At 44.0% G+C, this 27,535-nt stretch overlaps 1 protein-coding gene across 3 annotated transcripts; it reads right to left on the bottom strand.

Annotated features, from left to right (window-relative positions):
- Window positions 1-78: 78 nt before the first annotated feature.
- Window positions 79-27,501, bottom strand: Irak4 (interleukin 1 receptor associated kinase 4). 3 transcript variants are annotated; one of them, XM_057792242.1, is made up of 12 exons: window positions 27,340-27,501; window positions 19,833-20,000; window positions 17,280-17,425; window positions 15,617-15,805; window positions 14,781-14,941; window positions 12,282-12,346; window positions 9,988-10,102; window positions 9,303-9,412; window positions 7,088-7,271; window positions 6,307-6,369; window positions 2,501-2,659; window positions 79-2,394 (listed from the first exon to the last, which is right to left on the bottom strand). In XM_057792242.1, exons 2-12 carry the CDS (start codon window positions 19,991-19,993, stop codon window positions 2,353-2,355), a joined length of 1,395 nt encoding a protein of 464 aa, XP_057648225.1. In that variant the 5' UTR covers window positions 19,994-20,000; window positions 27,340-27,501; the 3' UTR covers window positions 79-2,352. The 3 variants fall into 3 exon arrangements, with proteins under 3 accessions (XP_057648225.1, XP_057648224.1, XP_057648226.1); XM_057792241.1 differs by lacking the exon at window positions 27,340-27,501 and adding an exon at window positions 26,404-27,330; XM_057792243.1 differs by lacking the exon at window positions 27,340-27,501 and adding an exon at window positions 26,899-27,330.
- Between the last annotated feature and the right edge of the window lie 34 nt (window positions 27,502-27,535).

Raw genomic sequence — 27,535 nt, 5'->3', positions numbered from 1 at the left:
ACTTACTCCAGCTGATCTTAACTGACCCAGATAACAAACAGTATTACACATATCATTGTTTATCAAACAATACCCATATGTTGTGTTCAATGATTATAGATATTCATTTTTATAAGACTGCCTTTAAAAGACTGCTTTCAATATATATTTGACATTTTCAGCAAACGATTATCACAATACAAACAAACGAAGCATACATGTATTATTCCTAGGTCAGGGACACGGAGGACCAGATAACTCAAGATTACAGCTATTCATTGCTTTGGTTGTAAAAGTAGACTATGTGGGAATCAAAGGCAAATACGGTTGATTGTTACACTGTTCTCTTAAATGTGGGCTCAGCAAACAGGTACACAGTAGGAGATCAGCCTTAAGTGACCGCAAGGAATTTTATTAACTGGCTGTGAGGTCCAACAAAAGTTCCAGTCCCTTGGAACATAAGAAATTTTTTTTTTGCCTGGCTCTACCTCCCAAGTTCTGGCATTAAAGGACATTTGCCCTGGTCTCATTTTTTTTTCTTTCATTTTACATGCCAATTCAGAGAATAATGCAGAGGGCAGAATCTGCACCTTTTTCTCATTGTAGTATGAAATGGCCAGCCGATTCCACTCATCAAAGAAGCATGCCATTGCATACCGACAGGAAGATGGCCTCTCTGGAACTTTCCTCACAGAGACTCCGCCTGCAGGTGGACCACTGCTGTCTTGTTTATGTGTCTTTTCTTTTTCTTTTTCTTTTTTTTTTTTTTTTGGTTTTTTGAGACAGGGTTTCTCTGTGGTTTTGGAGTCTGTCCTGGAACTAGCTCTTGTAGACCAGGCTGGTCTCGAACTCCCAGAGATCCGCCTGCCTCTGCCTCCCGAGTGCTGGGATTAAAGGCGTGCGCCCGATGCAGCCACCACTACAGCAAGTGTCTTTGTTAGTGTTTCCATTGCTGTGATGAAACACTGTGAGCAGAAAGCAAGTCGGGAAGAAAAGGGTTTATCTGGCTCTCACTTCAGCCTTTCTGTTCATCACTGCAGGAAGTCAGGACAGGAACTCACGCACGGCTGGAATCCGGAGGCAGAAGCTGATGCAGAGGCCGTGGAGGAGTTCTGCTGACCCGCTTGATTCTCCTGGCTTGCTTAGCTCACCTTTTTATAGAACACAGGACCAGCAGCCCAGGGATGGCACCACCCACCTTGGGCTGGGTCTTCCCCTATTGATCACTAAATGAGAAAATGCCCTACAGCTGGATCTCAAGGAGGTATTTCCTCAGCCGAGGCTTCTCCTCTCTGAAGACTCTAGCTTATTTCAAGTTGACATATAAAACCCCCCAGTACAGCAAGAGAGCCTGCCATTCCTGCCACATGGGAAGGGATGACATCAGGATTGTCCCCTTGGGTGGGTGCTCCACCCTCAGGCAGATCAGCTCCAGTTGCTATCTTATTGCACATAGCAGAGACAATGCAAGTACCACCCCTAAACTGATCATTGGTTCTGTTACGCCCCACATAAATTACTAAGTGTGTGAATTTTTCCTGGGGGAGACAAGCAAACATCTATTCATTCAAATAAGGATATCAATGACAGACTGAATGATTGAGTCCACCCATGTCTACCTTGGTGACCCAATGACTTCTATTAGGGTTACAGGAGCAGTGGTGGGGGTAACATATAGGAGGAGGTGTGGGAGTTACAGCAGGAGTGGTGGGAGGAGCCATGGAGGTTATGTACATGTGGGGGTTACGTACAGGAGCATAAAAAGAGTTATTTACAGAAGCACAGAGTTCATTAACAAAACAGAAAAGCCAAATCTGAGGTTTAGGGTAGCTGAGAGCTGGACCAGGGCTTTACAGGAGATTAGCGGAGCCTGCTGAGCTTCAAACCAGGGTCTCTGGCTATATGGTGATGGTGCAGGCAGAGGAGACAGATGCAGGCAGATTTCTGAGTTCAAGGCCAGCCTGGTCTATAGAGAGAGAGTATCAGGACATTTAGGGCCAACAACAACAACAAAACCCCAAACCCTAGGGTCTCCCTAGTGCCGTGCTATTTTCCTGAACCTTGTAGTTGCTGTAATTTGATGATATTGCCATGGAAAATGATCTCCATACAAAGGAGGGGGGGCCAAGTACCGCCATGCAACAGTGATTCCGGCAGCCCATCAACACATCCATTAATCAGCCAGTACAGTGCACCATGCTGCCGTGTTAAATATAAAGACAAATTTAGGAAAACAGAACCAAAAAACAGGCTGGTGATGTAGCTCAGTGCCAAAGTGCTTGTTCAGTTTTCAGGACCACAAGACGTTAAAAAACAAAGGCGAGGAGTAAGTGCTTATAGAGTGTGTTATATATAGATTATATATAGTCTATCTCACTCGTGTTTAGCAGGCATCTCTTGCAGCAACTGTTGAACCTTTAAAAAGAAAGAACAAAAGAACATTATGCAGACGCCTCGAGACCCACACTTCGTGAAGGCTAACGGCCCGCAGCCCTCGCTGCCTGTGGACATAAGAGGGTACCTTCACAATGTCTGGCCTCTTGTTCTTCTTTTCGTGCAGACACTGACTAGCTGCAGCGTACATGGCTTCAATGGACGCAGGGTCTGCATCATCCATCTTCTCGTCGGTATAATCCCCGATCGTCTTCTCTTCATCCTCGATCTCTTCTTTAATATCCAGCTATAAAAATGGGCATGAAAACTTGGTCACAGGCTTCAAAATGAAAGAAATCAGAATGCAAATGTAAATGATTTAAATTCGTCTATTTTTGTAATAACCTGAACTCTCATTTTCCTATTTTCTCATAACCGCCTTAGGAATTGAAGCCATGCAGGACAGATGTTAGATCAGGAAATGTCCACGCGCGCACGCATCACTGATGTGCTGCTATTCCTTTCACTGCTACCCATCTGCTTTAGAGTTCCCGTCTTTCCGTGATGAGCGAACTGCTCGCATTCCTATTGGCAGCATCTGCCAGTTCAGGAGCATCAGCTTCCTGATCATTTCTGAGAATACAGTTTCACCTTGTGGATTTAGACACCATGGGCTTATTCACAGGAACTCAGAATGCTGAGCCAAAGAGAAAGAAGGACTTGGAGACTGGGCGATGAAGGAGGAGGAGGAGGTGCTGTGGGCTGAACAGTCAGATGAGTGGTGGCCTCAGAAGCATGTATCTATGTATGTCTATGTCCTGGTTCCCGGAGTCTGTAAATATGACCTCATGTAAAAAAAAAAAAAAAAAAAAAAAAAACGATCTCTGTGGACATCTGAAATGAGAGGTCATTTTGGGTTTAGTGGTTTGGATGGAATGTTCGCCACAGGCTCATTGGTCTTCTATTGGTGGTGCTGTTTGGGTAGGCTTGGCAGGTGAAGCCTTGTGAAGGAGGTTTATCACTTGCAGGGGGGCAGGGATGGGTTTTGAGAGCTTAAGGCCTCATTCTACTGCCAGTTCACTCTGATTTGAGCTTGTGGTTTGAGATATGAGCTGCAAGCTTCCTGTTCCCGCTGTCATGCCAGCCACTTGTTACCATATCTCCCTGCAAGAGACTTTGGAACCATAAGCACCAATACACCCTTTCTTCTACACGCGTGGGTGGGTTGGTGTTTTATCACAGCAATAAAACAGCAAGTAAATCCCGAGTTATCCAGGAAAGCTCTAACTTCAATGACAAGTGTATATATACGAGACAAAAAGAAAAAGACCAAGAAGAAAATGTGACCACCAGCGGCAGAGAAGGTAGTGACAGGGCTGTAAGACAAAGGTACCAGAAGCCACCAGAGCCTGCGAGAGGAAGGAAGAGTCTCCCTTGGACTCTCAGGAGGGACTCATGGGCTCATCAAAACTTGACTTCAGACTTCTGGCTGTACTGAGGGGCTATCTTTCTGTAATTTTTTTAAAAATATTTATTTATTTATTATGTATACAATATTCTTTCTATGTGTATGCCTGAAGGCCAGAAGAGGGCACCTGACCTCATTACAGATGGTTGTGAGCCACCATGTGGTTGCTGGGAATTGAACTCAGGACCTTTGGAAGAGCAGGCAATGCTCTTAACCGCTGAGCCATTTCTCCAGCCCTCTTTCTGTAATTTTAAGATACCTCGTTTATGGTATATTTTGTAGTAGTTCAAATAAATTTATATTAAAGGAAGGATTATGAGTGAGGAGTGGAACATAACATTTCAAAACCCTTGCAAAAGAAGGATTGTGAAATGACACAGCAGTGGAAAGTAGGCTCACTGAGAGACAGATCACAAGTACCCGACATCACAGTCTTAGGACTTCCCAGCCGTACGGCACTCCAGAGTGTACTGTTCCCTGATTTTTACACTTTCACTGTTAAATGACATAGTGCAAACTTATGACTCACAGAGATCCTGTGTTTCATTTCTATTCAAACCAAAGTGGTGACTTTTACACCCACTGAAGGGGAGGAGGATCTTGATAGGAGACCCTAAGAGGTCTTTATGTCAGAAACTGAAGCTGGGGAAGCATAGGTTGTCACCCCTAGTCCCTTATCTCTTTTCTGGCCCTGTAGGGCTTTGTCTTGTTTTTCTGGTTTTAGGGATCCAGTTCAAGGCCCTGTGTAAGCTAGGCAAGAGTTCTCCACACCAGCACCAACCTGCACTGCTAATCCCTCCGATAAGAAACCATTTTCCCATTGATTTATTTATTGTGGGAGGTGAAGGTCAGAGGACAGCTTGAAGGAGTCAGGTCGCAGGTCAGGCTAGGTAGCAGCACCTTTACATGCTGAACATCTTCCTGGCCTCTCTTTTTCTAATGTTTATTTCTTTATTGTATGAAAAATTTAATAAAAAAATAAAGACCCTTTTAAAGAAGAGCATACAGCAGGCTCGTTTCTGAGACCTGGGGTACACTCAAGTGATGTACTTTGCGGGGAAGTCTGCTTTTTTTTTTTTTAAGTTTGTGTGCACATGCTTGTGCATAGATACTGTTTATGTTTTTAATCCAACCCCTGCCACGAACTTTATCTGTGTCCATATAGTAACAGCTTAAATATGGCCTCTCTGATTCAGGCTTCTCTCTTGACCTCCTGTAACTGATGGGACAGAGAACTTTATATTTCTGGTTAACAAACTTTTTAATTTGCCATTATAAAATTATGAATACCATTAGACTATTCTTATAAATATCTTCTAAGGTAAATATACTTCATATACTATATTAATATTGCATTCCCAACAGACCATGGACATTTTTGTTTTATGGTGGACCTTTGTAACAATCTGACACACTACAGTTTACTCAAATTAGTTTTGCCATTAAGACTTTTGTTGTCCTTTGACAAAGTCCTATTTTAATTATCCGTATGCATGTGTGTGTTTTTGTATGTGGCTATGTGTACAAGTATGCAGGTACCTATGAAGGTCAGAGTCCTCAGATCTGGAGCTAAGGTTACAAGCAGTTGTCAGACACCTAACATGGGTGCTGGGAACTAAACTTGGCCTTCTGGAAAAGGAGTATGATCTTTTGACTGCTGAGCCTTCTCTCCAGCCCTGGCATCAAGACTGAACAAGTAAGTTACACCTTCTGATCGTCTGATCCTAATTCTGGTACATGATCTAGTAAATGTCAATTGTCTGAATAGTTTGTACCAGTAGGGCATATAAATAAATTAGGATAAAAGGAGTATAGTTGTTAAAACATTTAAGAAACATTTATATATAATATATATCTTTAGAGACATATACAAATACACACATATATCACATATATTTCTTTATAAATATGTATAAAGATGTATATGTAAAGATACATGTTTTTATATATATCTTTAAAGATACATATATCTTTAAAGGATGTGGCGTAATTTATCTAAAGTTTAGCTATCATTTAACTCATCTACTTATAAACTATCAATCAAATGTTCAATATAAAAATTAGAAGGGTAGGAATAGTAGTATCGGAGGGAAGTGTTTTAACTTTGCAAGTAAAACACTCCACAATGAAATCATGAATTTTTACCAGCATTTATATTCTTATGCAGATATGAATGAAAACTATAATTTTTTTCCTATGATATGAAAATGATTTTGCCACCCAGGGTTTGGACACCCTAGAAAGTAGTAAGCCATAGGCGAATTGGCTTTCTTCTCATTTTGCTACAAAGACACCGGAACAAAGACTATAGAAACAATCTCTTCAGGCTTCACAAATACATCCCAGAAACATGGACACACAGCATGCACTTTCACCATGCTATCACACACAGCCATAAAGGGCATTTCTACATGCCATATTTACACACGTGAACTTAAGAACACAAAGGCAAGAGACAAAAAGACTGATAAAAATGGACTAGTTACTAGTAATTGAGGTTCACGGTTTTCATCCACAGCCGCAAGTCCGGTGATGAGCTCTAATAAAACCTAGGGAGACAAAAAGATCCATTAGTGAAACACAGAAGACATCAAGTGGGAGTTAGAAAGAAAATGGATGAACTCAGGGACTTGAACACGCTGGGCAAGGCTTTCTTGTTGTGCTAACCACTATCATGGAGCGTGGATGCTGACAGAAATCTACCTAGCAATTCCTGTATAAAGCCTATGGACGCCGATATAAAAAAGTTGTACTGCACATGTGTTCTGGGAACTCCAGGTCCATTCATTATTACGGGGCTCTCAGGAGAATCTTATTTTCCAACCAGTAGCCACATTTCACAACCCTGTGTCTTAACGTGACGTGGAATAGAGTTCAGTTTCCATAAATGAAGCCTATTTGGAAGACTAAGAGGATGCCCCATTAATCTTACCCCTCTTTCTCCACTTCTGACTGTGGGATGATAAAATGCCAAAAAAAAAAAAAAAAAAAAAAGCAAGAGAAGAAAAATACGTGTACTAAAACATTCTAATTTAATTCACCATTTAAAAAGAATAATCAGGCGCTGGAATGAGGGCTTAGCAATTAAAAGCACTTGCCGCCAACCCTGACAGCCTGAGTTTGATGCCTTGGAACCAAGATGGTGGAAGGAGAGAATCAGCTCCTGCAAGCTGCCCTCTGGCTCTTGGCATGTGTATGCTGTGCCACGTGCATGCACACACACTCTAAAGAAATCAAAGCAAACCAATAAAGAGAACGATCACGCACCACGCCAAAGCTGTAGATGTCCGACTTGGGCGTTATTTCTCCTCGCAGAGCTTCGGGTGCCATGTAAGCCGTTGTGCCCATGATCCGACTGGTCATGACTGTCTGGGTAAACTTTGCAGAAGCTCGCGCAAGCCCAAAGTCAGATATTTTGGCAGTAAAGTCTTTGTCTAGTAGAATATTTGCACTGGAAAAAAAAAATGTAAATTTGAAGGAAGCCAACTTTTCTTGCCTACAAGGTCAAGTAGGTTCTTAGAGGTATATGTGTACATCTTCATATATATACACGCACTATATATGTCTTAGTTACAATGTGTGTCATTTTATAGACACAGCATAGGACACCGAAACGTGTTTAAATCGGTCAGTTAGATGACAGCAAGAGAGAGATCACTGCTTTCCTTTCTTTTCTGTATCTTGAAGGGAGATGAAAACATAAAATGTCCTCAGAAGGGAGGTGCAGGTCCATGTATAGGGTTTCATCCACCCATGTGTTTATATAGTTTATTAGATGTCTTTTGGGGACTGTTCCCTTTTGCTTGGTCATTACATTTTAGGGGTCCTTGGGCTTTAGTCCTGGGCTCTTATGCTATATATTTCAATAATTAGATGATAACTCTTCAAGCATCATATTCATGCAAGTGCTATACACTCTGCTCAGACTTCTACCTACAAATCTATATGTCAGACTGTCCGCTTAGCCTTGCTACTTCCGTCTCTTAAAAGAACATCAAACACAGAATGTATACCTTTCTCAAAGCATCCCCCACCCCAACTGGAACCTCTTCCTGTTCTTTCTATGTAAGTGAGCCACGTCCCAATTATTCCAGCGTGCGACTGTGGATGCTGTAAGTTCCAGGGCTGTTACTGATTCTCTCCTCTTCCTGGCCTTTTACAGCTAAGATACAAACATGTCTTGCCACACTAACCACTTACATCTGTTCACTTCTGCTCATATGAACTGTGTCTGCTCATATGAAGATGTCTACAGCGATCTGTTACTTTCTCCTGGTTTTAAACCGCTCTCTATGCTTGACTCAAAGTAGTTCGTAAAACTTGAATATGATACTGCCGTCCAGCAGTTCTCGACCTGCGAGCTGAGACCCCTTTGCGGGTCGAACGGCCCTTTCACAGGGATTACTGTCAGATATCCTGCATGTCGATGTTTACATTACGATTCATAACTAGTTATGAAGTAGCAAGAAAATAATTTTATAGTGGGGGGGTCACCACAACCTGAGGCACTGTACTAAAGGGCCACAGCAATAGGAAGGCTGACAGCCACTGCGGTAGTTTTGTATTTTCAACAGCATCTCATCACAGTTATGATCAAACCCTCGCCTTTGCCTGCCAGGCCCCATAAGACTTGACTCCTGTTCTTCATTTAATTCCTCTCATGACTTCCACCCCTCACTTTCTGCACACCAGTCACACTGTAATCATTTTACTTCCTGCAACTCATCATGGTCTCTCCCTCCCTCTCTTATTTATTTTATCCCTAAGTGCTCTCTGCATGTACACCTTTACGCCAGAAGAGGGCACCAGATCCCATTAGAGATGCGGTTGCTGGAAATTGAACTCAGGACTTCTGGAGGAGCGGCTTAATCGCTGATCTCCTAACAGCTGAGCCATCTCTCCAGCCCCCCTCAAATTCCCTCCTAACATCCATCTTATAGGCTTGTGTTCTCTAGAATGTTTTCATCATCGACTAACACAGCTACCTTCAAACTGTGCTTCCTTGTTTTCTGCTTATTGTTCAGGCCTCCGCTTCAACACCATTCCCTTCAAAATCCTTCTTTACACTAACACCGAACACTAATAAACACGAAAACTCTATTATGTTGTCATTATGTGATTGATGTTGAACTCTGCTTGGAGCTATATCTGCTAACCATATCATGTACGATGTCTAGCATGTAGCAAGTAGATGCATAACTAGGAAAATACTTAAGGGTGGAGAGGAGTGAAGAATAACCATGGAGGTGAAGGTGGTTCAGGAGAGACCAGTGATCTGAAAGTCAAGAAAACCCTCATCTCCCCAGGGAAGCAGGTCAGAGGCTTGAAACAAGGGAGATGACAGGTATGTGGAGTGCAAAGGGCTTTCCAGGGTAGGGAAAAGTCTCGCCCCATCTGTTAAGATACACGCGCAAAGAGTGAATGAAAAGAGCAAGAAAATAATTATTTAAAGATGGCTTTCGGAGTTTCACAGTAGATTTACCTTTTGATATCCCTATGAATATGATGATTTTCATGGAGAAAACTTATGCCATTAGCTGCACCCTGAGCAATCTTGCATCTCATGTGCCAAGAGAGGGGTGGAGTGCCATCCTTGTGAAGAAACAAACAGATTTTAAACAATGGTTTAGGTGAAAAAAAAAGTCCAAAGAAAACCCATAATAATTTTTTTTTTTTGATTTTTCGAGACATGGTTTCTCCGTAGCTTTTTGGTTCCTGTCCTGGAACTAGCTCTTGTAGACCAGGCTGGCCTCGAACTCACAGAGATCTGCCTGCCTCTGCCTCCCGAGTGCTGGGATTAAAGGTGTGCGCCACCACCGCCAGGCTCATAATAAATTTTTTATAGTCATTTTTGTATCACTAACCATATCACTAAGAATTTGGGATTATAATTTTTAAAGCTTGCAACAAACAATCTCACATAAGATTAAATGGAGTCTGCACTCCTCACTTGAAAATAAAAATACACAAGAACATCGCCAACATCTGGCCTTTGCCGACGCTTTTGCGTTTTAAATTTGCAACACCTGTCAACACATAAACTGCATCATTTTACAGAACAGGGAAACAGTAAGTTCAGTGTGGTGTAAGTGAACCCCACCAAATGCAAACATTAGCAATATAACATAGAAACGGAAAATGAGACAGTCTGGTGACAGGGGTCTTACCAAGCAGGACAGTCTGTCGAGCAAGGAGCCATTGGGCATGTAAGCATATACTAAGCACAGGTTGTCGCTGTCGCTTGAGAAGCCAAGCAGCTCCACCAGGTTCTCGTGCTGACACCTGAGCAAGTGAGGCAGCGTGCGAAATGATTAGACTAAATATTTCTAGCAGTTACTCAAGTTAAGAGTTTTAGCAGAAAGATCAAAGAGAAAATCACATAAATATGTGTGTATGTAATATGTAATATACATGTCATAATGTAACGCGACAGATGTTCATAACATGCTAACAGGCTCATTGAAATTGCGGATTCTTTTCTGTAAACGGTTCTTGTTTCAGTAATTCTGATCCACAGCAGAAGTGAACCTCTCCCGATTCTGTAGCCACCTTTGATCAGATCAACAGAACCCGAGACAGGTTAGCTCAGGACGAGGCTGATGCTCATCTTTGCTCAGCGCCTTTTCAAGATCTGGAAACTTAGAACACGGACAAATCCCTAACATAACATGACTCTAACACACCCAAGGCACTGCTTTCCAGGAACGTCGTTAGCCACGTTTACCTGTCATGCTTACAGTCTCCCATCACATGATTGTCTACATTCTGAGTTCTCTGTTATACTGGAGAGAAATGACTACAAAAGCCACAGGAAAACAAGGCCACAGGCCTCAGCTGAAAGCACAGTCCTGCCACCTCCTGGGCCTGCGACACAAGGCATGCTGGCAACCTCAGCCTCAGTCCTTCCCTGCATACAGAACATAGTGCTGGCGTGACAGGGCCACACCACACGGATGCTGTGGGTGTTAATGAAGAGCTGGACCAGCCTGAAGCCCACACGGCACATGAGAGACGCTCCACTCAGGCCGTGTTTATTTTGCTCATTCCATGTCATCTATAATTCTGCATGCCCTGGAATAAAATCAGACTTCTGCTCTCAGACATACTCTGAGAAGTGTAAGCTGATTCGATAAATTCTCCATTTCCACCAAATTTGCACATTTTAAATACAACTAGATAATATTTATCAAATTTCTCCTGTCTCTAAAGCAGAGGTGTTGGCTCACCTGCTTTGTTTCACTGACCTGCACAATGTTACCATTTTACTCCCCAGTGGACAGAGGTAAGACATCTGGATTGGTCATTCTGATAGCAAGGTGCAGAAAGAGACACCTAAGAACCGTAACAGGAGAGGCCGGGGATGCAGCGAATCGACAGGGGGGCGAGTGTGTGACACCACCGTTTCAGGTGCTGGTGAGGAAGCCCAGAGCCTTGCTCATGGCAGACATTTCACTACCTGGGCCTCAAGTTGGTGGCAGAACCGGACAATGGAGGTAGAGATGAGGAAATCAAGTCCGGAGAGAGCGTTGATGGGGTTTCCGTGTGCGCCATTTTTACTGCACACGAACTAACCACAGTCTGTTAGCTATTTTATGAGGTCAACAACGGAGTGGGTTGATGGATGGCAATGGTCTCATGGCGATTGTTTAATAACCTCCTTGGGATTCAGATCAAAAGCTCTGGAATTAGCGATATCTGGACCAGAAGCCATCTCTAATCTTGTTTTTTTTTTTTTTTTTTTTTTTTTTTTTTTTTAAATAAATGGGGTTGTACTCATTGTTCTCGGAATTAAATGAGTCCATGAACTTAAAGCAAACGGTATAGTGACTAGCATATTATATAGACTCAAGTGCCAGTCACTGTAATCATTACATTTTCTGATTTGGTTCTTGTCTCCTTCCTTATGGAGCCCAATAATTTCCGACATTCTGCATCAATATATTCTCAACATCTTTGTATATAGTATTTCCCTAGTTCCCTCTGAATTTTAGCTTCTCTGAGGGTCTGTTATTTTATAAGTAGTTTTTGTTTTTAGTTATTTATTATTGAGGCAGAGTTTACCTTTATAGCTCTGGCTCTCTTGGAACTTGCAATGTTGCGCAGGCCGTCCTAGAATTCACAGCCCTCCTCTGTCAACCTCCCAAGTGCAGGGATTACAGGGGTGCACCATCGTTTCCAGATTTATAAATAGTTGTTGTTTTTTTTTTATCACTACAACTGATCTTGTTGGGAATTCTAGAACACCTGATAATGGAAAACTCTTCGAATCCTCTGTGACTTTGCTGTGATGTAAAACACCGACCGCTTTTAATCTGCTGGCATATGAGTATATGTGATCATATAATCGGAGAATGAATAGTGCTGGCCTCAACCCTGCATCTTAACACACCCGAATCTGCACGAAAACAGGTCCCCTAGCCCCATGCCATGCCCCACGCCACATTGACAAGTCAACACTTACTTTGCCATTACTTTAATTTCTTGATCAAACTGTTCCTTTAGTTCCTCAGTACTAATTTCAACCATCTAGAAAGATAAAAAATTATATTGTAACACAATACAATAACCTTGTGACCCCTAGAGCTGGAAGGAGGGTTAAGAAAGAGTCCCCTGCTGGTTTGCCTACTTAAAAATGACGTGGTAAACCAAGTCTCGTGGCGCAGGGTTGGGGTCCAAGATATCTGGGAGGCTGAGGCTGGAGAACGTCAAGTTCAAGACCTGCCAGACTTCCAGAGGGGTTCAAGGGTGGCCTAGCCAGCTTGACCTTTGCTCCAAGTGAGACATGAAGAGGGCTTGGCTGTAGCTCCAGGGGTAAAGTACTAGCCTAATGTATACAGGGCGCTGGGTTCAATAACAGTACAGTAAAATGAATAAAAAAATAATGTCATGCTATCGTCTGCACAGCTGGGTCCTAAGCAATCTGACAGAGAGCCACAGGAGCCTAAGACAGACAGACAGACAGACAGACAGACAGACAGACAGACAGACATAAGTAACACAAAGCTGGGATCAAGCGATCCACCTGGTGAGACAGAGCTACACCAGCAACCAGAAACTCAGTGTGTTTATTATGTACAGCGCATCCTAGGGGGTTCTCTGTAGGGGAGCAGCCTCAGGCTGCAGTCACCTGGGCTGAGGAAACAGAGGCTGAGACCTTTACTTGTCTGGCTTTAGCTGAAGGCCAACCACTGGTCAACACCCATACTCAGACCAGAGAAAGGCCTTGCCCTTCTGTTCCCATAAGCCTGAGGCACTGGGGTCTTTAACCTGGCCATCCTCCAGTCATGAATACTCATTAATACAGGGGTACACTTGTTCCCCGTAGTCTTATGCTATTTGTTTTATAGAATTATTGACATCTAGAAATACAAGTGCTTTACCCTACGTCCATGTTGTTGTAGAGAAAGGAAAAATATATAAGCTTTTCTAGATTGTGGTAGGAACAAAGTGAAACATAAAACTTCACCACAGAGTAATTTTAAAAAAGAATTCTGTGTAACAACGTGAAAGCAAATGTGAATAGAAAAAGAGAATCAAAGCCTATGAAAGCACCTGTACCATGAATGACAAGGGATGCCTGTGTTAGATACATACACAGGATATTGACATTTTAAAAATATAACAGATTGATAATATAATTAATCAATAACTAAAGGTAAAAATCCCTCACAGAAATAGGAACAAAGGACAGGGAAGGAAATTCCTTTTTCATAATGTGCATTAATTTTTTTCCCTGGGCGTGGAGGCACACGCCTTTAATCCCAGCACTTGGGAGGCAGAGGTAGATGAATCTCTGTGAGTTTGAGGCTAGTCTTTTCTACACAGCAAATTCCAGGACAGCCAGGAATACACAGAGAAACCCAGTTTCAAATATGTGTGTGGTGTGTGTATAATTTTTAAAACTACATTTAGCACATGCCACGGTGAACATGTGGAGGCTAGCAGCTTCTTTAGCAGTTTAAGGATTAACTATTAACAGTGGGTTACTTTGCTTCCCAACCCGTAGCTCTGTCTGCAAGGCTGAAGCGGTTCTCTGCAAACTGAGGATCAGCTTTTAGATAACCTCCTGGCTGCTCATGACCAGCAACAGGTGTGAGCTGAGTTAACCCTTAAAGGATGGGGTGTATGTGACTTTGGGGTTATGTGTTGTCCCTGCTATCAGAGGAAGTGCAGAGCTTTGGTAAGCACTGTCAGGGACAGCCAGGGAAGGACAATGGCTTAAATACAGACACTAGTGTAACAAAAAAAAAAAAAAAAAAAAAAAAAAAAATCAAGCAAGCAAACAACAACAACAACAACAAAAAAACCTCTGTTAATGGAAATGGTAAAGAAGGGTAATTTATATCTGAGTTTTACTTTGTAAAAATTCTTTTGCTCATGATAATGCTTGCTTCTTGCTCTAAAAAGGGGAGTTTAGAAACAGCCCATTGCCACAGTCATACAAGTCCATCTCTGGCTGTGGTCTCAGCTTTTTGTGCCCCATGGAGATTTATTCTTTTAATTTTTAATTTTTTAACCTGGAACAAAGTTTGCTTCTGGTGTAGTAGACTTTAATGGCCTGTCCCCCATCTTTGCACAACTCCCATGGACCCAACAAAGGACCTCTAGCTATGGAGCTATCTCACTGGCACCTAAATGGCATTTTTAAATGGGACGTTATACAAAAGTATCCAGACAACATTTTATTAGTATCTTATATTGAATCTAGATTGTGTATGAAGCATTGTGATGTAAAGTTTTTTAACTTATTTTAGTGAACCTACCACGATTACAAACATGATTCTATGTCTGGGTCCATAAGCACTTTCCTAGAGCGAGGCTCCACAGTCCTCAATAGATTCTTACATGCTAAGAGACAGGCTTAGGATGGGGTCCACTTAGAGGGAGTAGGCGTGCAGATAATACACCCGTGAAGGCTGACTGACGGCCTGCCCTGACAGGAGGAGGGAGCACAGCTTACCGCTCCCAGCTTCTTCACCGCCACAGCCGTGTCCTTCATGTGGCCTTTGTACACCACTCCGAAGCCTCCCTCTCCCATTCTGCTGCCGCCGACAGAAACAGGACGCTCATCAAAGTCATTGGTGATGCTCTTCAACTCATAAAATGAAAAACTGTGGAAACCTAGCGCATCACAAGGCAAGGGGGAGGTACTCAAACAAAGGAATGTGGCTTTAGTAACTGCTGTTTTCTCAATCTGAAGATTACATACACACACACGCACACACACATGCACACACATGCACACACACACATGCACACACACACACACACATACACATGCACACACTCACGAAATACAGACAGACCGTAACCTTTATCATGACAATTACACTTGGTACCAAACACTCCATCTCCACCCAAAATACTTATTTGGGGAAGTTCAGTCTACTCCTCTAAAACCCTAGTCACACTTAAAAATTATTTTCTTTATAAATTTAGTTTTGACATAGGGTATCATGCAGACCAGGTTAGCTTTGAGTTTGCTATCCAGCGAAAGCCAGCCTCGAACTCCTGACCGTCCTGCTTCTGCCTTGCAGGTATTGGGAGCACAGGCGTACAGCACCACACTGACTTGTCTCCTTCTAGTTTTTGTGACCATTTGCATGTCCCGTTGCTTCAAGTCACTGAAAGAATAGTCCCTGATGCAATGTCGATGCATAAATAAATCATAATAAATGTAAAGGGAAACACACCTAAGGATCCTGCCGACGTGCCTCTGCACACACAGGAGAGGGTTACTTTCAGTCACCATAACGGCAAATCCACCAGTGGGAAAGAATAGGCAGCATCACTTACGGGTACCAGTGTCGCTGGATGCTGAACTTTTGTCGTCTGAGCTTGAGGAGTCAGGTTGCCCACAGCTCTGTTCTAGCCTCGGCATAGGCGTCACCAATGTCCTGACTGTTTCATGGCAGGGCCCGTGTGTCTGTGCCACCGTTGCAGCTTCTCTAGACGGTATACTGCTGACAGGTTGGGGAACAGCATCTGCCAAACGAGAAGACAAAATTAGTCTCTGTGTAAGAAAAAAAGTCTTTGTGGAAAAACAGTGTGGTGATTTCAATATAAATGATCCCCATAAGATCATACGGAGAGGAATTATTGGGAGGTGTGGCCTTGTTGGCGGAAGTGTGTCACTGGGAGTGGGCTTTAAGGTCTCAGATGTTCAAACCAGGCCCAGCATCTCTTTCTTCCTGACGATCAGGATGTAGAACTCTCAGCTACCTTTCCAGCACCAAGTCTGCCTGCGTGCTTGCCATTGTTTCCTGTCAGTATGATAGTGAACTAAGCTTCTGACCCCAATTAAATGTTTTCATTTATAAGAGTTGCTGTACTCATGGTGTCTCTTTACAACAATAGAAGCCCTAACTAAGACAACCAGAAACTAACATGCAGCTCCTAGATGTTGGCCAACATCCTCATCAAACACAGGGAAATACCCAGTATGATGTTATCTATTGTGAAGAAGATGAATAGACAGAGTGATCATGTTCACAAAAGTGGTCCAGAACCATTAGGAAATTAGAAAACACTGTAGTTATTTAAGAGTAGACAACTAGTGAGCACAATGGTGCCCACCTGGAATCCCAGCACTTTGAAGGCAGGAGGATCAAGTTCAACTATGGTCTTACTACACAGTAAATTCAAGATCAGCATGAGCTACATGAGATGAGATTCTGTCTCAAAAACAAAACACACACACACACACACACATACACATGGCCGGGGGCAGAAGAACCAAAGATATTTTAGACATTGAACTCAATGCTATGAGTGCTATTAAGAAGGTGTGATTCCGGGCAGTGGTGGGGCACGCCTTTAGTCCTAGCACTCAGGACAAAGAGGCAGGTGTATCTCTGAGTTGGAGGTCAGCCTGCTCTGCAGAGTAAATTCCAGGGCAGCACTAGGGCTACACAGAGAAACTCTGTATCAAAAAACCAAGACCAAACAAAGAAAAAAAAAACCAAAACAGAAGGTGTGACATGGGATCCAGGAATCTACATGTTCAACAAAAACTCTAAGAGATTCTTTACACAGTAAAGGCTGAGATCAACTAGCGGGAGGGAGAAAAGAAGCGGGATAATGAGGAGGACAGAGGACAGTAACACAGAGGAAGCCGTGACGAGAGTCCTCTCAAGGTGAAGCTGAATGGGGGTCTAGAGGGAGACATGGCTCAAAAGAATAAACTCTTTTATTCTACAGGACACATTTTTCATCCCTCTAAATAAACCCTCCTGGCACAAAACTATCTGACTCTGAGGGAATTAGACTCCATCCCTGAGCTTTTATCAATTTAGCAACACAGCCCAGAGCATCGGGCATCTACGGTGGTTAAAAGCTAGGGAGGGCTGAAAGAATGGAGAGGACTCAAGTGCCAGGTTTGTTCATCCCATCAAAGAGTCAAAAGAAAAACCAACACTTCTATTTCCGCCATTTGTCACTCTGGCCACGCCCAGTTTACCCGGCAACAGGAGAGTAGCAGGCGCAAAAAGCTCAATCTGGACCAGAAGATCCACAAGGTCCCCGACTGTGCAGTTTGTGGTGCCCCAGTCAAACAGCAGCTCACACGTGGGGCTTTTCCCAGTTTGGAGTAAGGCTTCGAATCTCCTGAAAAGCAAGAGACAAAATTAGCACACAAAGCGAGTTCATCTTAACATAGGCTCTGATTGACCACTCCCGCATCCCCTTCTGTCCGGATCCCTGGACCTCCTCAAGACAGAAAAGAAGTGGGAGTGGGAGTGGGAGCGAACTGATAGAGATCCCAACTACAAGAAAGACACGACAGAAAACGAGCCAAAAATGATGGTAATTCAAGGTAACAACTGAGGTTGGAGGCATGCTCGGTGGTTGAGAACACTGGCTGCCTTTACAGAAGACCAGGATTTTGTTCCCAGCATCCTCAGGGCAGTTCACAACCAGATTAGACCAAATTAAAATGCCCATGTTTAATATATGTGGCACTCTCAGGTGGACTGAGAAAGCATGGTGAGGAGAAAAGCCCATACAAACTCGAAACCACGTATTCCTTTCTCCAGAGAGTCTACATACCCTGTGGGAGTGGTTTTGACCCTCCCTGGGAAAGGGGTCAGCACTTGGCAGGCTGGGAGTTAGAGTCCAGACGGGGGCAACTCCCAGGCTACGAGCTTCCAATCATCTCAGACTTCTTAGATATAGGGGTGTTAGAGGGTTGGAGTGATGCCCCCAACTTAATATTATATTCTAGACTCTTTGGTTATAAGGGTGTTAGAGGGCTGGGGTGACAACCCCAACTTAATATTACGTCCCCAACTTAATATTACAGTGACCTCTGAATTCCACAAGCATGTACACTTAACATGCACACACAAACACATATACACATATGCCAGCCAAACGCACTTGGTTAATATTATTTACCAACTATCTCCTCAGAGCTACAGGATATCTTTAGAGAGACAGCTGAGAATGTTACCTGGGATGGGTGGAGTAGTCAGATGTGAGACACACAGCTCACTCAAAATGTACCCAAGTCTAGATCTAAATTCTGAGCTCTTCTAACCAAAGTGTATACTTTTAAATCACTTAGCTATACTGAAAAGTCTTACAAGCACCTTATATGACATAGTCAGTCTTCTAGCTATATACTTTTAAATGAAAAGCATGCTTCATGAAGCAGAATGTGCCTACATTTTGATCCTAAGTATATTTAATTAAATAGAAAGGAAAACATCTTTAGTTTTTCATTTAATTCCTTTAAAATTAAAAATTAGGCTGGGCAGTGGTGGTGCACGCCTTTAATCCCAGCACTCAGGAGGCAGAGACAGGAGGATCTCTGTGAGTTTGAGGCCAGCCTGGTTCTAGGACAGACTCCAAAGTTACAGAGAAACCCTGTCTTGCAAAACCAAAAATAAATAAAAAATAAAAAATTGGAAAGTTAATACTGAAAACTTAACCGAAACAGTTCATTTTGTTTTTCTTCCAAAAATTTTACTTGGAAACATTTCAAACTCAGCAAAACTTTGAAAGAATAACACCATGAGCAACGGTGAACCTCCATCTAGATTTACCAGTTGGCCAGCTGGTAGCATCTTCCCACATCTGTGCTCTCCTGAATGCTCTTTCAGCCTCTACGTGTGGCATGCCCTACAGTGTAGCCCAGGTATCCTGTCTGCATATCACTGTCCCCATTTATGGGACTACATTTAAATGAGTAACTTCAATCATGACTAACACTTTTGGTAAGAACTGCAGCTGCATTGGACCCAGAGGCACAAAATGCAGTTTGGGGCCTGACTGGTGGCATTGTTTGATCATTTGGAAGGAGGACGTGCTTCTGATTTCATGAGACAAGTACCTCTCTCAAGCTGGTGCACCCCAGTCATCCCGGCACTTAGGGGGTGGAGGCAGAAGGATCAGGAGTTCAAGGCCAGCCTTGAACCACACAAGACCCTGTCACTAACAACAGATTTTTCTTTTTTAATGTATACAAAATTTGTGGACAAAACTTCTATGCTTTTGGGCCCCATGAGCCTCGTGGGAACCAGCGTGCACTGGTGACTGCACATGGCTAGCATCCTGAATTCTGCCGTTCTGACAGTCCTTCCTCCATACTGAAGGACCCTTTTCTCTCCAGAACGGCTGGTGCAACAACCCATCTCCCATTTTTAGTGGAAATATCAATAAGCTATCACTGAAATCTTGGTTTTCCTATCTGAAAGCTGGGCTTCTCTCTCGTACTTTCTGATGTCTGCCCCCACGTGGTCAGATATTTGCAGGAAGGGCAATTTGGGAGCCCGGGCTTTAGAGTCTTCACCAGATTGATTTTTAAAAGAATAATTTATTTTCTTCCTTCTACGTAAGACAAATCTTGACAATGAGTTTTAACTGCAAAATACAGCATGAAATTTAAATCTGAATTTGCGTTTTCTACTAAATCATGCTAAGATGAGAAGAGGCAGTTACATTAGACAGCGTTTATGCCTGCATCCTTCTTATGACACGAAGGACTTAAAAGGAAAAGTAAACAGCCTATTACCTTATATGAAACTGATTGTATCTATCATCACCAGATGGCTTTTTAATAGCTACTGCTAATTTCTTCCATCCTTCTTGAGGATCAATAAAATCCGACAGCTTCCTAATGAGTCCGACATTGAGGCTGCGCACATATGTGGATGGTGTCAGGGGCTTGTTCATCTTCTACCTGAAATATGAAAAATTCTCATTAAAACTTGGCAACAGGTCAGTCGGGTGGGGGTGGCTCACACCTTTAACCCCAGCACTTGGGAGGCAGAGGCAGGCAGATCTCTGAGGCCGAGGCCAGCCTGGTCTACAGAGCGAGTTCTAGGACAGCCAGGAATATGGAGAGAAACTCTGTCTCAAAAAAAAAAAAAAAAAAACACCAACCAACCAACCAACCAAACAAACAAACAAACAAACAAAAAAAAACAAAACCAAACCCCAAACCAAAACCTAACTAACTAAATAAATAAAAATAAACAACAACAAAAAGAAACAAAAAAGTTAAAACCCTACAACTTTACGACAGTTTCAGAGACAGCATCTAGAAGCCGTATGTCATGCATTGCTAAACGGCAGGAGATGCCGGAAACCAACCGACCATCTGAGCGCACAACAACTCTCACTCCAGTCCATCTCCTACTGAAAGTCATCTAATCACGCTCTAGGATTATTTTTTTTTTCTCTTCTACAAACAGACATTGGAAAACTTCATTCTGACCCTGGAATTTTCCAAGTGAAATTTATAAAAAACAAGATACTTATCAGAAAGAGACCTGGAAACACGTTCAGGAATCAAATATATAAAATGAAATAGAAGAGGCTTAGCTTTGAATTTAAAGTATTTTTCTCAGTTAATACCCATTTTAGTATTATTTTTAAACAACATTAATTTTACTTTATGTGTATGAGTATTTTGCCTGCATGTATGCATGTGCTCCGTGTGCCTGTCTGGTGCTTGCAGAGGTCAGGAGAGGGCACCAGACCTTCTGGAACTGGAGTTATTGCTGACTGTGAGCCACCATGTGTGTGCTGGGAACTGTCCTCTGTAGAAGCAGCGAGGTTCTTAACCACTGAGTTGTTACTCTGGCATCTACTATTAAAAAGTTTTGCCGGGAAGTGGTGGCGCAAGCCTTTAATCCCAGCACTCGGGAGGCAGAGGCAGGTGGATCTCTGTGAGTTTGAGGCCAGCCTGGTCTACAAGAGCTAGTTCCAGGACAGGCTCCAAAGCTACAGAGAAACCCTGTCTCAAAAAACAAAACAAAACAAACAAAGAGACAATAAAACCCCCCAAAAAATTTTATGAAAAATCTTTGGTCAAAGTAAAAAAATAAACTAATCTATATAGCATTAAAGACACATTCCACCCAGCTACTTTTCACGAAGAATACAAGGACCTCGAAACAGTCCATGAAATCTGCACAACTGTTTTGTGTATGGTGAAATCCATGGCCCATCTCTATGGCTCCTCTCTTGATAGGACCTTTATTTGACTGATCCTCCTTTCTCCTAGTACTCCACTTTGGAGGCTGTAGCTAGGAGACACCCTACAGGGTTACTGGTCTATGGAGCTGCTGAGCACAGCCTTAGATGAGGGGGCAGACTGGTGAGAACAGGGGCAGGCTGGTGAGAACAGGGGCAGGCTGGTGATAACAGGGGCAGGCTGGTGAGAACAGGGGCAGGCTGGTGATAACAGGGGCAGGCTGGTGAGAACAGGGGCAGGTTGGTGTGTGAACAGGGGCAGACTGGTGAGAACAGGGGCAGACTAGTGAGAACAGGGGCAGGCTGGTGAGAACAGGGGCAGGCTGGTGAGAACAGAGGCAGACTGGTGAGAACAGGGGCAGGTTGGTGTGTGAACAGGGGCAGACTGGTGAGAACAGGGGCAGACTGGCGAGAACAGGGGCAAGTTGGTGAGAACAGGGGCAGGCTGGTGTGTGAACAGGGGCAGACTGGTGAGAACAGGGGCAGACTGGTGATAACAGGGGCAGGCTGGTGAGAACAGGGGCAGACTGATGAGAACAGGGGCAGGCTGGTGAGAACAGGGGCAGACTGGTGAGAACAGGGGCAGGTTGGTGTGTGAACAGGGGCAGGTTGGTGTGTGAACAGGGGCAGACTGGTGAGAACAGGGGCAGTCTGGTGAGAACAGGGGCAGGCTGGTGATAACAGGGGCAGGCTGGTGAGAACAGGGGCAGGCTGGTGAGAACAGAGGCAGACTGGTGAGAACGGGCAGGCTGGCGAGAACAGGGGCAGGTTAGCGAGAACAGGGGTAGGCTGGTGAGAACAGGGGCAGGCTGGTGAGAACAGAGGCAGACTGGCGAGAACAGGGGCAGGCTGGTGAGAACAGGGGCAGACTGGTGAGAACAGGGGCAGGCTGGTGAGAACAGGGGCAGGTTGGTGTGTGAACAGAGGCAGACTGGTGAGAACAGGGGCAGGTTGGTGTGTGAACAGGGGCAGGTTGGTGTGTGAACAGGGGCAGGTTGGTGTGTGAACAGGGGCAGACTGGTGAGAACAGGGGCAGTCTGGTGAGAACAGGGGCAGGCTGGTGATAACAGGGGCAGGCTGGTGAGAACAGGGGCAGGTTGGTATGTGAACAGGGGCAGACTGGTGAGAACAGGGGCAGACTGGTGATAACAGGGGCAGGCTGGTGAGAACAGGGGCAGACTGATGAGAACAGGGGCAGGCTGGTGAGAACAGGGGCAGAATGGTGAGAACAGGGGGAGACTGGTGAGAACAGGGGCAGACTGGCGAGAACAGGGGCAGGCTGGTGAGAACAGGGGCAGACTGGCGAGAACAGGGGCAGACTGGCGAAAACAGGGGCAGGTTGGCGAGAACAGGGGCAGGCTGGTGAGAACAGGCCTTTCCATTTGGCCTCCAGCACTCACTTAACCTTCTACTTTTCTCTCCTTGTCTCCCATGGCCATTTCCTACTTTTACCTCTCTTGCGCTTTCTCTGTTCTTCATTCTCAACAGACAATAATCCTTCCTTCCAATTAATCAAGAGAAACAGACATATTATTCTCTCAATGGTTTGTTTCTGTATGTTTTCATTTTTTTAGATATAATTAATCTTAGGAGTAAATGATATATTTAAATGGTGCAAAATATAAAAGCTATAAAACAGGGGCTGGAGAGATGGCTCAGAGGTTAAGAGCACTGACTGCTCTTCCAGAGGTCCAGAGTTCAATTCCCAGCAACCACATGGTGGCTTGCAGCCATCTATGGTGAGTTCTGGTCCCCTCTTCTGGCATGCAAGCATACATGGAAGGAATGTTGTGTACATAATAAACAAATAAATCTTTAAAAAAGCTATAAAACAGTAATTTTTTTAAAAATCTGTATATAAGCTTCCTCTATGCTAGTATTCATGGCTCTCTGGCCTTCATTGTCTATTGTATCTAAACAGGTTGACTATCCCCCATAGTTAATCACCACTCATCACTATATCAATATATTCGCAATTATCAATATATACAAACATTAATATATTTACAAACATATAATTAGTTGCTTGTTTGCCATTGATCTCTGTTATTATACTTTCAGCTCCATAAGTTAGGGATCAAACTCATTCTATGCATTAATGTGAATTATGCTTTTTAATAGGCTATAAGTTATAGATACTGGTATTGTATGGTATGGTTTGGATTTGAAATAATTCTCCAAAACTCTTGTTTTCAAGTCTTTGCCCCTAATATGTAGCTTTCTGAGGGGGCAGGGGTGCATCTGGTAGGTGTTTGGATCATGCAGGCTCTCTTGCTATCTATCAATGTATTCATCCACTGATGGATTCAGAGCTTAATGGGATACTGGGAACTGGTGGTAACTTTAGGAGGTGGGGTCTACCTAAATGAAAAGGTCACCAGGTATGTGCCCCTTGAAGGGCTTGGACCCTGTTCCTTTTCTATCTCTTTTCTTTCCTCCCTCCTTCTCTCTGCCCCTCCCACACCACAAGGTAAGCAGAATTATTCCACTATGTGCTCTCTGCCATGATGTCCCCTTCAGCACAGACCTAGAAATAAATGATCACTTAGACTTACCAAACAAAACTTATGTTAATCACCATCTAAAAATTTTCATCTTTAACTTGGCCTCTTAGTGTTCCCACAAGGTTGCTACTGAATAACCTTTTTGTACACTGTGAAGATATGTCTTTGCCAAAGCACCTTCTGACCTGTTTAAATAAGAGGAGGCTAAGTGGTTAATAGTTAGGCAGGAAGAGGTTAGGCCGGAGAGTCAAAGAGGATGCTGGGAAGAAGGGTGGAGTCACAGAGAGCCACCAGCAAGAGGCTGGGGAAGCAGATGAATATCCTGTATTGAAAAAAGATACTGCCATGTGATAGAGTGCATATAAAAACTATGGGTTAATTTAAGATGTTAGTTTAGAGCTAGGTATTAACAAGCCTAAGCTATCGGCTGGGCATTTATAGTTAATAGTAAGTCTCTCTGTGGTTATTTGGGAACTGGCTGGTGGGACAGCACTGACTGGTAGGACAGAAAAACTGCCTACACAAGGTTGTACAGTTACTACCTCCTGTCTTACGTTTTGGATCTTTCCCATCTGTTATGTTTTATTGTGGCTCCTTAGAGGGATCCTCCTCTGAGGCATCCTAACTATGGTCCCTTCTACATCACTCATTTTTGTCAGCTCAAGGCAGCTGAAATCAGTGCTCCTAAACCCCTAAAAGCAGTTTGGGTGACCTCTGAAGGGGGAACTAATGGGCCATCCAACTCATCCCTCTTTTTGCCACTCCAGATATTGTTTCCAGGACTCAGAACTAAAACAGCTGGACAGCAGCCTTCTTTGCATCAGTTAACCTCTCTGTCCCACCAGATCTCAGGAAAAATTAAAGCAATTTCCGGGTAGTTTAACAACCTTCAGGACCAGTTTGATTCCTTGGCTACCGCAGTATTCAAAAATTTAAAAAGACTGGATCTGACTGCTAAGGATGGAATTGGTGCCCTCCCTTATCAGCAACTGCTGCTTAGGCATGAACAAATCCTAGTTGATTTGAGATGGGACCCAAAGACACTGGGACCAGACCAAAACAAACACATACATACACACTCACATACACACACACACAAACCCCCAAACAAAATAAGAACAATTGCAAGTCTCCTCCTATGTAAAGTGTTAGAGTTTCCTCCCTGTCTGATTCCTCCTCTCCATCACTCCTTCCTTATTATCTTCATACTCATATTTTTGCCATATTTTAAACGTTTTACTGACTGCACGACCCCCTATACCCAAACAAAAATGTTCCACATAAGCTCTCCCAGTGACTCTCACCCTACAACACCTCCATTTGTCCCCGATACATATGCAAAGGGACCTTTTTGATGCCATGGGCAACATCTATGTTTCGTATACACTTATTTACTTCAGTGGCAACTTAAAATCCTTTGGATATACTAAAAATATACTGTCATCCATTCATCAAAAAAAAAGGTGTCCTATTTGAGATCGATATTATTCCAGGTGCCTGAAAATAAAACATTAAGAAAAATAGAAAGAAAAAGGAGACAAGAACACACAGAAGTTTTATTCTAATGGAGGAGGAAGGTAGCAAGCTAAGAATGCATCTTAACGTATGTTAAATGGTGTCTATGGTGGTTTGAATAAAAAGGCTCCACAAGTCTCCCTCATTTGAATGCTTGGTTCCCAAGTTTGGAAGGATGAGGAAGAGTTAGTGGAGACAGCCTTTGAGATTTCAAGTCTTGGGCCATGTCCAGTGAGCTCTCTCAGCCTTCTGCTTGTGGTGCAGGATGTGAACTCTGAGCCACTGCTCTATCTCATTCATTTTGTCTGTCTGCAGGCTGCCATTCCCACTCTCCCACTGTGCTTGGAGAAGGCGCTCATCTAGATCCCTAAGCTCAGCCTTGCCTTGGTCATGGTGTTTTGTCACAGTAATAGAAAAGTAAGTAAGGCAGTGTCAGATGAAGTGGCAAGGGGCTGCAACTTTAAAAGGGTTAGTCCCCGTGAAGGGTTAGTCCTTGTGAAGGGTTAGTCCTTGTGAAGGGTTAGTCCCCGTGAAGGGTTAGTCCGCGTGAAGGGTTAGTTCTCATGGGCCTCCTGAGATCTCTATGAAGGACAGAAATGAGGACACTAGTCAGTGTGGTGTATGCTTGGAAAATGAGCAGAAGGCTCAGAATTTGGAGGTGCTTCTGAATGAAAAAAAGAAATAAAAGAGAGGACATGACTTCTCCTCAGGGGCTGAGGAGAAAGCTTATATAGATATGAGGGACAGCATAGCCACAGGCATCAACAGAGATATCTGGGAGAGTCCAGAGTAAACATGGCCAAATTGAGCCTGGCCATTTGAGGAGAGAGGGGCAGGGTGAGCAGGAGAAGAGCTACCTACCAAAAGTGGTGGCCTGGGCCAAGAGACTGGCATAGCCCAAATGGCTGGGTTATACAGGGGCCAGAGGAGCTGGGGATGGGAAGTCCAATAGTTGGGCTGGTACCCAGTACCCAAGGTTCAGGGTAAGGGGGCGGGTGTGCCAGGTACTGGAGGTAGGGACTGAGGGATGCTGGGAGAACCTGGTGGCCAGCATCAGCTTTGATATGTTATTAGGTATTTCAGTACCTTTTGTGATGGGTGTGAGACCTAACCATTCCCACAGACAAACAGCAAAGAGCAGGCGAGATGGCCTTTGAATTCCTTATCTTCTGAGTTGAGAGAAGAGACAGTGGAAGTTCCGAGGGGAGTGCAGATATTTCTGTATTCATCCCTAGAGCGGAGGTTTCCTGGACAAAAAGGTGTGCTGAGTAAGGACAAAGAAACAGGGAGAGGCGAATGAAGTGCGCCAAAAGTTTACTGGAAGGTTGAAAGGGCGCTAGTCTCCTAGCGCTAGGTGCATTCTGCAGGGTAATCCACAGAATTCTGCTGATATAGAGAGGGCAAAGGCGGCACCAGGGGTTTCTGCTTGGGCCAGAAACAGGAGGAAGGCAAGACTGTAAGGCCGAAGTTTGGCCTGGGAGATCAGGTCAGTCTGGAACATGCAGGTAGCAAAAAAGTTTAGCATGAAAATAGGAGTATAAAAGAAACCTGAGCTCTTTGACATATATCTTGAAGGCTTACTCCCAGGATAATCTCCCCCTTGTGTAGTTCCTTCCTTGGAAAGCCGGAACGGAAAAGTCGATTGTTTTTCTTAAATCTTCTATTTTGGGGGCACTGTGTCCATTCCGAAAGCGACTGGAGCTTTCCGGCTCTCTAAGGCTTTGCTTTTTCTGCTCATTTTTTTTTTTCTTCCAAGCAGTACAGCGCTCGTCCCTCCCTCCACCTGTTGACAGACAGTCTGACAGCTTCTTCTACTCCCCACCGCGAGCAAGCAAGACACCAGCGGACCGGACACCAGCGGACCGGCGCGCAAAGGCTGTGGGGCTCCCCAAGCCTCTGCGGGGGTGCGCCCACTACCCTGATCTGGGGAAAGCGAGCCGGTCGCAAACCGATCCCCGGCCAGAGGATTGCAGCGAGGTCTTGGCCTGAGAGTAGCCTTCCTCCCGCGGTCGCCCAACCTACTTCCTCTCTGACGCTCCTCGCTTCCTGAACAAGGCGACCGGCGCCCTGCCAGGGTCCCGCGAGGATTCGGGAGGGGAGGACGCGCCGGGGTCACGGATGACTTCAGATCGCCTGCGACAAGGTGATGCGGTTTCCTAGTGCACCAGATCTGAGAGGGACCATCGGCGGCGCGGGCAGCCCGGGAGTATGAGAGTAG

This window comes from Chionomys nivalis, chromosome 17 (genome assembly GCF_950005125.1).
Source record: "Chionomys nivalis chromosome 17, mChiNiv1.1, whole genome shotgun sequence".
Taxonomy (NCBI): domain Eukaryota; kingdom Metazoa; phylum Chordata; class Mammalia; order Rodentia; family Cricetidae; genus Chionomys; species Chionomys nivalis.
Note: the sequence above shows the minus strand (reverse complement) of the source record. Positions and strands in the feature narration are given on the sequence as shown.